General features: G+C 46.2%; 1 protein-coding gene across 2 annotated transcripts; it reads right to left on the reverse strand.

Annotated features, from left to right (window-relative positions):
- Positions 1-4726: 4726 nt before the first annotated feature.
- TGOLN2 (trans-golgi network protein 2) lies at positions 4727-16627 on the reverse strand. 2 transcript variants are annotated; one of them, XM_017859013.1, is made up of 4 exons: positions 16123-16627; positions 14779-15893; positions 13203-13286; positions 4727-9425 (listed from the first exon to the last, which is right to left on the reverse strand). In XM_017859013.1, the coding sequence occupies exons 1-4, from the start codon at positions 16166-16168 to the stop codon at positions 9420-9422; spliced, it is 1251 nt and encodes a 416-aa protein (XP_017714502.1). In that variant the 5' UTR covers positions 16169-16627; the 3' UTR covers positions 4727-9419. The 2 variants fall into 2 exon arrangements, with proteins under 2 accessions (XP_017714502.1, XP_017714501.1); XM_017859012.1 differs by lacking the exon at positions 4727-9425 and having other exon boundaries at positions 12723-13286.
- Positions 16628-17048: the final 421 nt, after the last annotated feature.

Here is a 17048-nt window from a genome sequence, read left to right on the forward strand (position 1 = left end):
TACATGAAAACAGAAAATAAGCTTTAAAAAATAAAATTAAGTAATTATAAAGTTATAAAAGTGGCCATCTACTGATTGGGCAAACAAAGAAGAACAATTTCAACATTCAGTCATTTATTGCACATGGGGGTCTGATGAATTAAAGGAATACCAATCAGAGTGTCGGGGGCTGGCGTATTGGCAGTTTGAAGTACCATACAGCTCAGGGCTGAGTGCTCTGGCTCACGCCTGTAATCCCAGCACTTTGGGAGGCCAAGGCAGGTAGATTACTTGCGCTCAGGAGTTCAAGACCAGCCTGAGCAACAAGGCAAAACCCTGTCTGTATAAATAAAGTCCCCACCTCACCCATCCCCGCCCAGAAAAATTAGCTGGGCATGGTGGTGTGCCCCTGTAGTCCCAGCTATTCAGGAGGCTGAGGTGGGAGGATCACTTGAGCCCGGGAGGTGGAGGTTGCAGTAAGCCAAGATTGTGACACTGCACTCCAGCCTGAGCAAGAGAGTGGGACCCCGCCTCAAAACAGAACAAACAAAAAAAACAAACATAGCTCAGACCCAAACCCTTTACAGAGGCGTTTTTAAATTGGGAGGTTTGGCCAAGTACAATGGCTCATGTCTGTAATCCCAGTATTTTGGGAGGCTGAGGTGGGAGGATTGTTTGAACCCAGGAGTGTGAGGCTGCAGTGAGCTATGATCACACCACTACACTCCAACCAGAGTGACAGAGCAAGACCCTCTCTGAAAAAACAAACCAAACAAACAAATTGGGAGATTTGGTAAATTCACATCTGACCTGTAGAACTACCTGAGTTGAGAGTCACCCTTGGCTCTGGATGTACTGTTTAATTAAAGCTGAAAATCTCCCCCCAGGATTCCTACTGGAGCAAGTCATGCCAAGCCCAACCTTCCTAGCAAGTTTTCACAGCCTTCTAGCTCTCAGCACACCTGCAGCATTCTGCATCAGGTTACCCTGTACAAACAAGCACAAGAGAAGACACCAGCATCACCAGCAGGGGAATTCTAGAGGTTTAGAATTCTATCAGCACATGTGTCACTAAAAGCCATTATGGGGGGACTATGTCAGAATATATGTAACTAGCTGTCAGGTCTTTCCGAGTTGCCTCAGCCTTCCTACATAGACTGGTCTTCGACTACCCTTGAGTCTAGAAGTGGACTCTTTCAGCAATTCTACTCAGGAATCTGTAGCAGGAAAACAGGTTCCTCTATTAACATCCGTGAGTGAAGCACAGATTCGTCTAATAGAAACCACCCTTCACCGGGCACGGTGGCTCACGCCTGTAATTGCAGCACTCTGGGAGGCCGAGGCAGGCAGATCACCTGAAGTCGGGAGTTCGAGACCAGCCTGACCAACATGGAGAAACCCCGTCTCTACTAAAAATACAAAATTGTCCGAGCGTGGTGGTACATGCCTGTAGTCCCAGCTACTCAGGAGGCTGGGGCTGGAGAATCACTTGAACCCGGGAGGTTGTGGTGAGCCGAGATCATGCCATTGCACTCCAGCCTGGGCAAGAGCAAAATTCCATCTCAAAAAAAAAAAGAAAAAGAAAAAAAAAATCACCCTTCAACCAAAAGCTGGGCACAGAAAGGGAAGCCTTTAGTGACTATAGGAGGTGCCTCTTGTGGCTCCATGTGCTTCTTACACACCACCCCTAGCTTGAGTGATGCCTCTGCCAGCGTACCCTCATCCACACAATCTCTAGGAAACATGCTTCAAATATTCTGTCTTTGAAAAGACAATCGTGCAGAAAATAAGCTTTCCTTTAGTGTGCAGTATTTTATTCAATACAATTCTAAAGGCAAACTTGAATTCAGTTGTACTCTTTCTGCACAAGAAATGAAACTTCTCAGAGACTCAAAAGCTGAGCTCTTTGGACTCCGTGACAAAATCTGCACATCCACTGCCAACCCTCTTGGTTTCTGAAACCAGCCTTTCTTCCTGCTGTCCTCTTTAAGAGCAAAACGCAACATGTATAAGGTCAGAGCAAGTGGTAGCCAGGAAAAGCCTGGGGACCCCTTTCATACCCAGAGGGCATGAAGAAAGAAAACATGTCCTCTGCCAAAGACAAAATGGAGTTTGTGAACCAGGAGTGGTGGGTCACACCTGTAACCTCAGCATTTTGGGAGGCCGAGGCAGCCGATCACCTGAGGTCAGGAGTTCGAGGTCAGCCCGGCCAACATGGCAAAACCCTGTCTCCACTAAAAATATAAAACGTAGCCGGGTGTGGCTTGTAATCACAGCTACACAGAAGGCTGAAGCAGGAGAATCGCTTGAACCCAGAGGGCGGAGGCTGCAGTGAGCCAAGATCCCACCATTGCACTCCAGCCTGGGCGACAGAGTGAGACTCTAATTCAAAAAAAAAAAAAATCACACAAAATTATTATTATTTTGAGACAGGGTCTCACTCTTCTCTCAGGCTGGAGTGCAGTGGTGCGATCACAGGTCACTGCAGCCTTGACCTCCTGGGCTCAAACAATCCTCCCACCTCAGCCTCCCAAATACCTGGGACAGCAGGCCAAGAGCCACATGCCTAATTTGTGTGTGTGTGTGTGTGTGTGTGTGTGTGTGTGTGTAGAGATGAGGTCTTGCTATGTTTCCCATGCTGATCTCAAACTCCTGGGCTCAAGCAATCCTACTACCTGCAGCCCTCCCTAAGTGCTGGTATTACAAGTGTGAGCCATCATGCCTGGCCCCACAAAATGATTTTTAAAGTCAGTTAGAAATCAGACATACACTAGAAAGAAATACACTTGATGGAGAGATGGGAATCCTGACTCTGCTTCACACTGTTCTGTATTATTTTGAATTATTTACATGTAGTTTTCTTTCCCCCAATTGAAAGAAAAGTTATAATGAAGAGGGGAAACTCCTTAAGGCCAATTATCTGAGAAGCTAGTAGTCCAGGGCTAAACTGTGAAGCTGACCTCTTGAGGTAGTTAAGAAAGATGTTTCTCTTCATGTCTTTTGCCAGTAGCACACTGCCCTAATTACTCCAGCTTTTGGTGAGTTTTGAAACTGGGAAGTATGAGTCCTTCAGCTTTATTCTTTTTCAAGTCTGTTTTTGCTTTTCTATGCCTCTTGCATTTCCATATGTATTGTGGAATATGCTTGTCGATTCTGCACCAAGCCAGCAGGAATCTTAATAGAGACTGTGTTTAATAGAAACTGTGTGTAGACCAATTTGGGGAGCATAGCCATGTTAACAAAATTCTGTCTTCCAATCCATGAATATAGGATATCTTTCCATTTCTTTAGGTCTTCTTTAATTTCTTTCAACGTTTTGTAGTTTTCACAACACAAATTTTGCAATTCTTTTGTTAAATTTATTTCTATGGTTTTTTAAATACTATTCAGAAATGCAATTATTTCTTATTTCATTTTCAGATTGTCCACTGCAAAGGTATAGAAATATAGTTGATTTCTGTATGTTGATCTCAAAGGATGTGGAGAAAAGAAACAATGGAAAACAATGAGATAGTGTCCCAGAAGATAACTGACCTGACTAGGTATGGCATTAAAGGCCACAAAGAGGCCTGCAAGGTAAAAATTTTACATATGGTTTTTTTTTTTTTGAGACGAAGTCTCACTCTGTTGCCCAAGTTGGAGTGCAGTGGCGAGATCGCGGCTCACTGCAACCTCCACCTCCTAGGTTCAAGTGATTCTCCTGCCTCAGTCTCCCAAGTAGCTGGGACTACAGGCACACACCACCATGCCCGACTAATTTTTGTATTTTTAGTAGAGATGGGGTTTCACTATTTTGGTCAGGCTGGTCTTGAACTCCCGACCTCGTGATCCTCCCGCCTCGGCCTCCCAAAGTGCTGGGATTACAGGCAAGAGCCACCATGCCCGGCCTGTTTTAATTTTTTTTAGACAGAATCTCGCTCTGTTACCCAGGCTGGAGTGTAGTGGCACGATCTCAGCTCACTGCAGCCTTTGCCTCCTGGATTCAAGTGATTCCTGTGTCTCAGCCTCCCGAGTAGCTAGGATTACNCGCAGCGAAGGGTGATGTCAGGAGTCAGGCCATGGACTGGTTAGAAGATTACTTTATTGTGTTGAGACCGGCTGCAAGGCATTCCAGACAATGGCACAGCAGGGGACAGCACAGGGAGGCAACAGAGTGTTCCCAGCAATGGCCCAGCTACTGAAAGCAACAGAGGCAGCCAGGCTGGGAGGAGTCAGGTGGTAGGAGAGTTGGTCAGGAGCAGAAGATGGAAAGCCAGAGAAAGTGTGCAAAGCCCAAAAATGGCATCTGCAATTTACTGGTACCTGTGTGTGTTGGATGGAAGGTGAAGGAAGGCTCAAAAGGCATAAAAAGGACCTTTCACTTATGTTAAACTGACATGCCAAAGGTGTTATTGTAGTTCATCTTAATGTAATATTCATAAATTTATTGACCGGGTGCCGTGGCTCACGCCTGTAATCCCAGCACTTTGGGAGGCTGAGGTGGGCGGATCACGGGGAAGAGATTGAGACCAATCCTGGCCAACATGGTGAAACTGCGTCTCCACTAAAAATACAAAAATTACCTGGGCGTGGTGGCGTGCACCTGTAGTCCCAGCTACTCAGGAGGCTGAGGCAGGAGAATCGCTTGAACCTGGGAGGCAGAGGTTGCAGTGAGCCAAGATCGCACCACTGCACTCCAGCCTGGTGACAGAGCAAGACTCTGTCTCAAAAATAAAATAAAATAAAATAAATAAATGTATTAAATCCATTGCTTTAACATTTTGAAATTTATTTTGGTTTCTGTTCAACAAAACAAAACTACATCGGGATGGCATTAACAGAAGCTCGGGAAAACATTATGCACTGAAAAATACTTCTCATTAGACCGCAACAAGCTTTAAAAAAATAAAATTAAGTAATTATAGTTAAGTGACAAAAAGCTGAAAATATAAAACATTGTGGAAACAGTAGCCATCTATTAACTGGGAAAATACAAAAGAAGAGAAACAATTTCAACTATTAATAATGTATCCAACATGAAGTCTGGTGAATTAAAGGAATATCTATCAGAGGGTGAAGGACTGGCTTACCGACTGACATACTATACAGCTCAGACCCAAACCCTTCACAAAGGAGACTCTAAGTTTACATCTGACTTGCGGAACTAGCTGAATTGAGTCACTGTTAGCTCTGGAGATATCATTAAATTAAACCTCAAAATCTCTTCCAAGGACTCTTGCTCAAGCAAGTCACACTAAACCCAACCTTTCTAACCGGGGTTTTCAGGAAATGGCCTGCAGAAGCACAGGGTCTGGTGCCTCACACAGCTTCCTCCACACTGCAAGTTCTCTAGTTCTCATCACGCCCACAGCATCTGGCATCAGGTTACCCTGTACAGTCAAGGGCCATAGAATTAACCAGCAGGGAAATTCCAGAGGTTTAGAATTCTATCAGCACATGTGTCACTGGAAGCCATCACGGGGGTACTATGTCAGAGCATATGTAACTAGCTGTCAAGTCTTTCCCCGTTGCCTCAGCCTTTCTACACAGACTGGCCTTCAACTTCTCCTGAGTCCGGAAGTAGACTCTTTCAGCGACTCTATTCAGGAATCTGTGGCAGGAAAACTGCTTCCTCTATTAACATCTATGACTGAAGCACAGATTTGTCTAACAGAAATCACCCTTCACCCAAAAGCTGGGAGCAAAAAGGGAAGCCCTTAGCTGACTATAGGAGGTGCCTCTTGTGGCTGCACGTGCTTCTTATACACCTACCCCCAGCTTGAACGATGCCTCAGCCAGCTCACCCTCATCCACACAATCTCCAGGAAACATGCTTCAAATATTCTATCTTTGAAAAGACACCATGCAGAAAATAAGTTTTCCTTTGATGTGTGGTATTTTCTTCAGTGCTTTTTTTTTCTTTTTGAGATGGAATCTCGCTCTATTGGCAGGCTGAAGTATAGTGGCGTGATCTCGGCTCACTGCAACCTCCAGCTCCCGGATTCAAGCAATTCTCCTGCTTCAGTCTCCCTAGTAGCCGGGACTACAGGTGCACGCCACCACGCCCGGCTAATTTTTGTATTTTTATTAGAGACGGGATTTCACCATGTTGGCCAGGATGGTGTCGATCTCTTGATGTCATGATTCGCCCACCTCGGCCTCCCAAAGTGCTGGGATTACAGAGGTGAGCCACCACGCCCTGCCTTTCTTCAGTGCAATTTCTAAAGAGAAACTTAAATCCTGTTGTATTCTTTCAACACAAGCAATGATACTTCTCAGAGTCTGCTCAAAAGCTCAGCTCTGTGGACTCTGTGACAAAATATACTCGTCCACTGCCATCCCTCTTGGTTTCTGAAACCAACCTTTCTTCCTGCTCTCCTTTACAAGAGCAAAACCCAACATGTATAAGGTCACAGCAAGTGGTAGCCAGGAAAAGCTGTGGGACCCCACATTTGAGTCACATCCATATGGCATGGAGAAAGAAAACATATCTGCCAGAAGGAACTGAACTCTGGAAGTCCTAAGGAAGGTCACCATGCTCAGCGGACGGGAAAGCATTGCCAAGGGCTGTCCCTCAAGAGCTTAGTTTGCTTGGGGAGACCAGACAGACTTCAGTTCCTGACTGCCCTGGTTTGTTGAAGTTCTGAAAGGAGTGGCATGAGGAAGAGCTAGTGGGGCTGAGGGAAGGAGTCGACAATTTGGGGTGGGGTAGTGAAGAAGGTGTACGAGGAAACAAGCTGGGCCCTGAAGAAACAGGCAGATTGGGGAAGGCAGGAGAAAGAAGAAAAGGAAGAGAAACCTAACCAAAGAACCATGGGAAGCCAGAAAGTGGAGGGAACAGCCAGAATAAAGGCACAGATGGGTACCCCACAGGAGGGACCTTGGCCAGGTTGGGATGAGAGAAAGACAGGCAGGAGGATGTCAATCTGTAGCATCTTGAACCCCAAAAGGTCTGTAACTGGGTTCTCTAAGCCTCGAGAAGTTCAGACCAAAGCTTCAGACCAGGGTAAATATTTTGGAAAGATCAGTCTTTCCAAGATTGAATGAACTTCTTTCCAAGAAGCTGCACAGGAAACCCAGTAAATGTGGATCTGAAAAAACAAAATGGAAGAGAAGTAAAATGGGCTGGAGGCGGGCAACAAGAGAAGCAAGGAAAACGAAAAGACTGTAGCTAAGGATCTTTTATTTTTTAAAAAACGGATAGGACTTTGGTGATGAGAGAGAAAAAGGGCAAAAGTCTGCAGTTAGGAATTCAGGTGACTGAAGACTGACCTGGACAGTTGGAAGGGGCAGGCTGATGGGCAGAAGAGAGAAATTCCTTTCTGTGACAACCAAGCTGAACTCTTCAATCCCAGCAGCACTGGGTTCTTTAGGTACTAAGCCAAGACAAAGACTTGGGAATCACTCACTCCAAGGATGAAGAATGGATGTGAATGGCTGAGGAGACAGTCAAAGGAATAGAAAGGCCTGGCTTTGAGGGCCTCTTCCCCACCAGCACAAGATAAAGCAAAGGACCATTTGTCAGAGACATCAAGAAAGGGGAATTTCCATTTTAATGGTCAATAGTGTCCAGTTCTATCAAGGACAAGACTAAGCTTTGAGAAAAAGCCATGGATTTGGTAATCTGATAACTGGTAACCTTCAGCAAAGCATAGTTGACAGACAGAGACCGAAATGAGTTGGTAAAAGTCATGAAGAGAATGAATGGCAACTTAAGGTAAGCAACATGCTAGAGAAGTTGAGTAGCAGGATGAATAACAAATAGGACAGTTGGGAACAGAAAAATCCAGGTGCATACGAAGGTGGAAGGAAAGGAGCTGGTATAGATGGGTACGATCAGAAAACATGAGGAGGGGAAAGGCAGGGATAAGGGAGGCAGGCAGGGAGAGAGAAGTGCAATAGCCACAGTCTTAGGGGATGCTAGAGGAGCCTAAAAGAAGATTCCTCAGGTTGGTGCAAAGTATTAGAAGACTGCTGCATCAGTACAGAGAATGACCCAAGGGTAGGTCTTCATTCCTTACCTCCATAAAGTAGGCTACCTGCCAAGAATGAAAATATCAACTCAAAGCTATGGGCTGTTTTAAGCAAGGTGGAAGATAATATAAGCAGCATGGTCCTTTCTTCAGACTTACACAGAATCATCTTTTGTCCCTCATCTCCCAAGTTATTTGTACTTCCCTGAGATCAGCTCAAAAACAACTCTCTTTAGGCTGTCTACAATGTGGAAGAGCATGACTAGAAGAGATAAACCTTCAAACAATAGTGTGGTCTAAGACACTAACCTCACTTATCCCAGGGGAACGCATGGAATCTCTTCATTTGCATTAACTCCTGACACGGCATGGAAGAATAATTTTTATCAAATACCCTTGGCATCTTATATCAGATTAAAGGACCACTAAATACAATGAGGTAAAAATGGGCAGAGAGTATGGTTAGTTTCTATTAATAAATCTAAGTCTATTTTGTCTGTTGTAGGCAACAAAGGCCAAATGGACTTTGTGGGAAATGTATCTCATAAAAGCCCTTTGGAAAAACTGCAGACCAAAACCAAAACCCTCCTTCATGTTTTCTCGCATGAAACATGAACTTGCCCTATTTCAAAAAGTTCCTACTGAGTATGATTGTGTGAAAGATCACACTATTTCAAATCATATTTATTTTAAAAATCTGTGATGGGACAGTGGCCTCACTGCCAGGAAGCCCAAGTTCTGTATTATGCTCGGCACAACCAAGTGGAAGCTGATTCACTTTGTTTCAAGTTATATAAAATAATCAGAAAATCAAGAAGATCTCACACTAGACAGGTTAGACTTGCACCCAGAAAAGCATTTTTTTTTTTAACCTGCTGTTTTGGTTTGCTGCTGAAGTCTTTGAAGAGAATTATGTATTCAAAGTAGCTCTTTGCCCATCGGTATTTCCCCATCTTCTATGTCTTCTGTAGGGCACATCCCCCCCAAAGAAGCCTTAGTAGAAAAGCACTTCTACCTGCAGTTTTCCCCTAGGTCTGCAGAGAGAAACAGTGCAGAGTGCAATGCCACAGTCAAGGGCCAGCTTTCCTACAGAGCCCGGGCCCCAGGGAGGGTGGTCAGCAGCGCAACCTGCCCAGACTGGGATATCCCTTTGGTCATAGCCATGTTTCCACATGGCCCTCCACTCACACTCAGAGGAGGAATGGATGGAAGCCACCAGCATAAATAAAGGGAACACAGAAGAACGATGTCACCAAAGTGCAGGTGCAAACCCCAAAGCAACCCTCTACCTCTGCCAGCCCAGACTTGCCACTAAATCCTAGAGGAGGGTGTCTCTTAGGTCACAGTACTTTTTTCTTCATTTCTTTTGATTTAGAAACAAATCAGCAGGGAGGACAAGGTTCTCAAGGACAAAAATTCAAAGCTGAAACGAGAGCAGCACAATCCATTGGTGACGTTCATCTTTTTCCAGAGGAATATACCATTCTGTTATGACTTTGGGGAGAAAAAAAAGATCTTTTAGGAGGTGCAGGGAACACATTCAGAATTAAGACATACTGACCCACCATCACAGACACAGCAATTAATTAAAATAGCACACAAAATGATTTTTAAAGTTTGAAATGAAACACAACACTAGAAAGATATACACTTGGAGAGATAGGAATCCTGGCTTCTGCTTCATACTGTTCTGTATTGTGAATTATTTACATGTGTTTTTTATTTTTGTTTTTGTTTTGTTTTTGAGATGGAGTCTTGCTCTGTTGCCCAGGCTGGAGTGCAGTGGGATGATTTTGGCTCACTGCAACCTCTGCCTCCGAAGTTCAAGCGATTCCCCCACCTTGGCCTCCTCAGTAGTAGCTGGAATTACCACGCCCAGCTAATTTTTGTATTTTTATTTTATTTTATTTTATTTTATTTTATTTTATTTTTTTTGAGATGGAGTCTCGCTCTGTCGCCTAGGCTGGAGTGCAGTGGCCGGATCTCAGCTCGCTGCAAGCTCCGCCCCCCGGGTTTACACCATTCTCCTGCCTCAGCCTCCGGAGTAGCTGGGACTACAGACGCCCGCCACCGCGCCCAGCTAGTGTTTTGTATTTTTTTAGTAGAGACGGGGTTTCACCGTGTTAGCTAGGATGGTCTTGATCTCCTGACCTCGTGATCCACCCATCTCGGCCTCCCAAAGTGCTGGGATTACAGGCTTGAGCCACCGTGCCTGGCCAATTTTTGTATTTTTAGTAGAGACGGAGTTTCACCACGTTGGCCAGACTGATCTCGAACTCCTGACCTCAGGTGATCTGCCTGCCTCGGCCTCCCAAACTGTTGGAATTACAGGCGTGAACCACTGTGCCCAGCGACATGTGTATTTTTTTAAAAATCATAAGCTGGGCATGGTGGCTCACGCCTATAATCCCAGCACTCTGGGAGGCTGAGGNGCCTGGCCAATTTTGTATTTTAGTAGAGACGGAGTTTCACCACGTTGGCCAGACTGATCTCGAACTCCTGACCTCAGGTGATCTGCCTGCCTCGGCCTCCCAAACTGTTGGAATTACAGGCGTGAACCACTGTGCCCAGCGACATGTGTATTTTTTTAAAAATCATAAGCTGGGCATGGTGGCTCACGCCTATAATCCCAGCACTCTGGGAGGCTGAGGTGGGTGGATCACTTGAGGTCAGGAGTTCAAGACCATCCTGGCCAAAAGGGTGAAACCCCGTCTCTACTAAAAATCTAAAAATTAGCTGGGCGTGGTGGTGGGCGCCCGTAATCCCAGCTACTCGGGAGGCTGAGGCGGGAGAATTGCCTGAACCTGGGTGGTGGAGGTTGCAGTGAGCCAAGACTGAGCCACTGCACTCCAGCCTGGACAACAGAGTGAGACTCTGTCTCAAAAACAAACAAACAAATATCATAAAAAGGGGAAATCCTTAAAGTCAATTATCTGAAAAGGTAGTAGTCCAAAGCTAAATTGTCAATCTGGCTTACTGGACTAGTTAGCAAAGATGTTCTGAGCTCAGTGGCTCGTTCTGTAGCTAATATTGAGTTGTACAAGAGAATCATGTTCCCTGCAGGAAGTTTGGGAACAATTCATAGTTGGGCCACCAATGGTTCTTTGCCAATGTCCTGCTTGTTGCTATGCTGAAAGCAGGAGGAACGGCGCACGCTGATAGCAACGCAGTAGAGTACAAGAGTGTACTTCCTACTTAGACAGGTTGTCTTTAGAGAGACCCTTGCTCAGCTCTGCTGCCATGGGGTGTGTTGAGGGAAGTCAGGGACCCCAAACGGAGGGACCGGCTGGAGCCACAGCAGAGGAACATAAATTGTGAAGATTTCATGGACATTTATCACTTCCCTAGTAATACTCTTATAATTTATTACACCTGTCTTACTTTAATCTCTTAATCCTGTTATCTTCGTAAGCTGAGGATGTACGTCACCTCAGGACCCTGTGATGATTGCGTTAACTGTACAAATTGATCGTAAAATGTGTATATTTGAACAATATGAAATCTGATTGTAAAACATGGGTGTTTTAACAATATGAAATCAGTGCACCTTGAAAAAGAACAGAACAACAGCAATTTTCAGGGAACAAGGGAAGGCAACCATAAGGTCTGACTGCTTGTGGGGTTGGGCAGAATAGAGACATATTTTTCTTCTTGCAGAGAGCCTATAAACGGATGTGCAAGTAGGAGAGATATTGCTAAATTCTTCTCCTAGCAAGGAATATTAAATATTAAGACCCTAGGAAAAGAACTGCATTTCTGGAGGGAGGTCTATAAATGGCCGCTCTGGGAGAGTTTGTCTTATGCAGTTGAGATAAGGACTGAAATACGCCCTGGTCTCCCTCGGGCTTATTAGGGTAGGGAAAAAAATCCCACCCCAGTAAACTTGAGGTCAGACCTGTTCTCTGCTCTCGAACTCTGTTTCCTGTTGTTTCAGATGTTTATCAAGACAATATGTGCATAGCTGAACACAGAACCTTATCAGTAATTCTAATTTTGCCCTTTGCCTTGTGATTTTTGCTTTGCCCTTTGCCTTGTGATCTTTATTGCCCTTTGAGGCATGTGATCTTTGTGACCTACTCCCTGTTCATACACCCCCTCCTCTTCTGAAATCCCTAATAAAAACTTGCTGGTTTTGCAGCTCGGGGACATCACGGTCCTGCCAATATATTATGTCACCCCCAGAGGCCCAGCTGTAAAATTCCTCTCTTTGTACTCTTTCTCTTTATTTCTCAGACCAGCCGACACTTAGGAAAAACAGAAAGAACCTACGTTGAAATACTGGGAGCGCATTCCCCCAATAGGGGTGGAAGGAGGGCTTATCTCTCTGACAGAGGAATCGATTGGCTGTACTCAGGAACTCCAGCTCACAGTGCTTAAGCCAGGCTGATGTGGGGAGTTGGAGGCCTATGTGCTTCTGGGCTTGCGTTTCCAGGGAGCGTAGTCTAGCGCTTTACCACATAAAAGTGTGGATCCAGTGGCATTTGGTTTCACCTGAGAACTTCCTAAGAATGTAGACATAGGCCGGGCATGGTGGCTCATGCCTGTAATCCCAGCACTTTGGGAGGTTGAGGCGGGTGGATCACCTGAGGTTGGGAGTTCGAGATCAGCCTGACCAACATGGAGAAACCCCATCTCTACCAAAAATACAAAATTAGCTGGGCGTGGTGGTGGCACTTGTAATCCTAGCTACTTGGGAGGCTGAGGCAGAAGAATAGCTTGAACCCAGGAAGCAGAGGTTGCAGTGAGCCGAGATTGCACCACTGTACTCCAGCCTGGGCAACAAGAGCGAAACTCTGTCTCCAAAAAAAGAAAAGAATGTAGAAATATAGGCTCCACCCCACATCTAATGAATCAGACAATGCTTTTTATCAAAATTCCCCAAGGTGATTCAAATGCCTATTAAAGTTTATGGGGCGCTGGTAGAATGCAGAAAGCTCAGGACTGGGAGACCAGGGAGTTGCTATCAGGTCCTGATTTTGCCACTAACTTGCAGTAGAAACTTAGTGGAAAAAAAAATGAGTGTTTCTGTGTGGGCCTATTTCCTCATCTGTCAAGGGAGGGAGCTGCTGTAGAGTATTCGAAGGTCTCTTCTAGCTCTAACGTCAGAGATATGTGTATCTAGATGTTTCTAGTTTGTTGTCTAAAAAGGGCGAATGCAACAGCAACAGCACCTCCAGAATCGGCCACTGCTGCCATGGCAAACGCAAGCCCACTACTGGGTCCATCTAACGTTAACTATCCCTCCTGTGGACCTGGCTCCTCCTTCCTTACCTTCTGGTCCAAACGTTGGTAGTCACTGGCCTTTGGCCGCCGGGTGACTTTAGATCTTTTTCCTTCCAGGACAAAAGCAATGATCTGAGGAAAAGAAAAAGAAAATGATTAACAGGTAATGACATAGTTCAGTCTCTGAAATCAGAGGCAGTCACCTGGTAGCATATTTGTTAATGACCCTGACTGTAGAAAGAGAAGTACACTCACAGAGGTCTATTTAAACTATAACCAGTTTAAGAAAGACAGAGCCTAATTACATCAGAATCTTTTGTATTGCTTAATAGGAAATAAATAGAATGCTGTCTGAGTTCTAGCGTGTAGGAGGAAGTCTGTATGATTCATTCAAAGGTACACAAGACAAAGATCTATCAACTCCTTCCTAGAGATATCTACAATAGGACATTCCTTTGAAAACAATCATAATCAGAATTTCCTATCTACAAATGTACTCTTTCACCCCACGCTGCTACATCAACTATACTATCACTCTTATTTCACGACCAAGGTTACCCTGCATAATGGACACTTGGACATAGAATAAGAAATGCACTTTTTTTCTTTGAGGCAAGGTCTCACTCTGTCACCCAGGCTGGAGTGCAATGGCGTGATCATGGCTCACTGAAGCCTCGACCTCCCACAGTCAAGCCATCCTCCCACTTCAGCCTCCAGACTAGCTGGGCCCACACACGTCCACCACCACATCTGGCTAAATTTTTTTTTTTATTGTATGTAGAGATGAGGTCTTGCTATGTTGGCCAGGCTGGTCTCGAACTCCTGGGCTCAAGCGATCCTCCCACCTCAGCCTCCCAAAGTGCTGGGATTACAGGCATGAGCCACTGCACCCAGCCAGGAATGCACATTTTTACTAAAGGTCTTCCCCTCTATTCTTTCTAGCCACAGGCCTCATGGCCAGAAATGGACTCTCCAATTTTAAGCAGGTTACAGAAACTAGCTTCTAAATTTTGGGGGCGCAATATGAAATCCAATCATTTTGTCATTAGAGTGGTTGCTAATAAACAAACCAAACCCTGCTGAAAAAGTAACAGGTGTACGTGTCTGTGCAATTTCTGGGCTTTCTTCTAATTATTATTAATTGCAGAAGTCCCTGGGCTCCTTGCTGCTGGTATTGAAGATGGAGTAATTGAAACTACTCTTTGTGCCACTGATGGAAGAGAGAATGTTGGGAAAGGAAACTAGAAATGATATGTCGTCTCAAGAATGGAAATAGGATGGAAGGTACGTGTTTTAACTGTCAAGTACTCAGGTCCTCTGAGGCTGTGAAGGGCCCAAGTGCAAAGTTACGGGAGGAGATTCCACGTCAGGTCAGATCCTAATAATGGCCTAACTTGGCTCCTAATGCAGTAGCAGAGGACACTCAAAGTAAACAGATCACAGGATGAAAACACGATTCACAAAACAAGAGTAAAAAGGCCTAATGGGGCCTGAGGAAAAAAACTGAAGTTTGTTTTAAAGTCCTCAGTGCTCATGGGCATCCAGTGATAGGATACCCACCCAAACCCAAGCTTCCAGGGTGCTGAAAACCCCACTCCCCTCCCGAAAGCCGCTCTAGACCTACCTTCCGCTTGTTGTGATGAGCGATATAGAGGACTGCCACAAGAATGGCTGCAGTCACCAGATACGCAAAGAAGTGGCTGCTCTCCGCGCTGGCATTTCCAGAACTCTCCCTATAAAGGTCATCCTTCTCGCTACCCCTGGAATCCAAAAGTGTCCCTTCACGGTTTTCACTGGAGGCAGAACCGGACATCTTTTCTTTCTCTTCTTTGGGCGGTGAACCCTCCTCGGGTCCTGTATCATCTTCAGCCTCTTTGGGCTCCACATCCTCAGTAGGCTTTGAAGACTTAACTTCCTCCTGTGGGGAAGAAATGAGGTCAGTGTCCTCCCCAGGTTCGGTTTTGAAAGCATGAGGAGAAAGCTTCCCTTTGTCAGCTAACTGGTTTGTGTCGGCCTTGGGGAGCTCCTTGTTATCAGAAGGGTTGGAGATGGGCTTGGAATGGTCTTTCCTGGAAGGCTGCTCTGGAACCACCTTGCTAGGGCCGTCTTTTGGGGTCTGCTCCTCCGCACCTGACTTGCTAGGCCCATCTATTGGGCCCTGCTCCTCTGCACCGGACTTATTAGAGGCGTCTTTTGGAGTCTGCTTCTCCGCACCTGACTTGTTAGTGACGTCTTTTGGGATGTGATCCTCCGCACCCGACTTGCTGGAGCCGTCGGCACCCGACTTATTAGGGACGTCTTTTGGGGTCTGCGCCTCCGCACCCGATTTGCTAGTGCTGTCTTTGGTGGTCTGCGCCTCCGAACCCGACTTGCTAGGGCTGTCTTTTTGGGTCTCTGCCTCCGCACCCGACTTGCTGGAGCTGTCTTTTGTGATCTGAGCCTCCGAACTTGACTTGCTAGAGCTGTCTTTTTGGGTCTTTGCCTCCGCACCCAACTTGTTGGGGTTGTCTTCTGGGGTCTGCGCCTCCGCACCCGACTTGCTAGGGCTGTCTTTTGAAGTCTGCAGCTCCGGATTCGACCTGCTAGGGCTATCTACTGCAGTGTGCAGCTCCGGATCCGACTTGGTAGAGCCTCCAGGCCGTTGGCTCAAGGTGGGGTGAGTGGAGACGTTTTCTGTAGAAGGCCGAACTCCAGCTTCTTCTTTCTTGACACTTGCGGTTTCCGAGAGCTGCGCGGCTCCTAAAATAGAAAAAGGAGTTAGCACCAGAGAAGGGCAGGCCGGAAGAAGGAACTCCTCAGAGCTGGAAGATATTGGGAGCAGCGGGGAATGGGGATTGGGGGTGGGGCGGGAGATGATGGCGAGCGGAGAGGTGGGTCGGACAGGGAAGAAGCAAGCCTAGAAGTTACCTGCCGAGGTGAGAATGGGGGACCTGGGGGCAAGAGTGGGATGCGGGATGGAGGGTCTTACCAGCCGCTGCGACGCTCAGGAAGACCAACGCAACCACGAACCTCATCCTGCTCGAATAGCGCTTCCGCCCTCTAACGCTCTCGCGAGATCAGCGCGGAGCCCCTCTCCAGTCCCGCCCCTGCGGCGTGCGTCTTTCCGGCTCCCGCTTCCGCCAGGACAAGGGGCGAGATTTGGGGGGCCGCTGCTGCTGATGTCTGCGCTCGCCTTCCGCTGCGGCGGTTACGGTCGCCTAGTGGAAGGTGAGCTTCTTCTTCCTGGTTTCTCCTCTCCACCACAGCCGCAACAGACTGGCCCTCCGTTTTTCGTCCTCTCCGCCGCGTACTTCCGAGAACTTACAGGCAGGGCTGGAGCTCCCTCGCCTCTCGCACTGGCCGCGGAAGTGAGGTCACTAGGGGCAGGCGCCTCTTGGCCACCACCATCCTGTGCTTGCGTTTCTATGCTCTGCTTTTTTCGTGTTTCCCTCCTAGTAGTACACAAATATGCTGTGCTCTGTTCTCTCCCATGTGGGAACAAATCCATCCGATCACCTGCAAAGCGTTGCCTTCGCATCCCGGCCCTCCTCCTTCCCGACTCCACAGAGACGGTGTCCTCCGAGGTCGCCGAACATCTTTTCCAAAAAGTGCATCCTTTTTCTGGTCGTGAAAGTACAGAAGCAGAAAACAAAACCTGACTCCCACCCTTCCGGGATAATCACTATTAATGTTTTAGTGTATTGTCTGCCCTCTAAACATTTAATGTTTTTGAATAGATAATACAGTATAATGTTTCAGAAATGATAACCAGATTTTAAAGTAAATAGACTTTTCTTAGAAGAGTCTTCGTACTCCTCCACAGGTTACCGTTTACATTAGTTTATTACGTTTCCATTTAGTTTTGTAAAAAAAAAAAAAAAAAAGATACTTTCCCTTCTTTTTTTTTTTTTTTTT

Source organism: Rhinopithecus bieti, unplaced genomic scaffold (genome assembly GCF_001698545.2).
Source record: "Rhinopithecus bieti isolate Rb0 unplaced genomic scaffold, ASM169854v2 scaffold_47995, whole genome shotgun sequence".
NCBI lineage: Eukaryota > Metazoa > Chordata > Mammalia > Primates > Cercopithecidae > Rhinopithecus > Rhinopithecus bieti.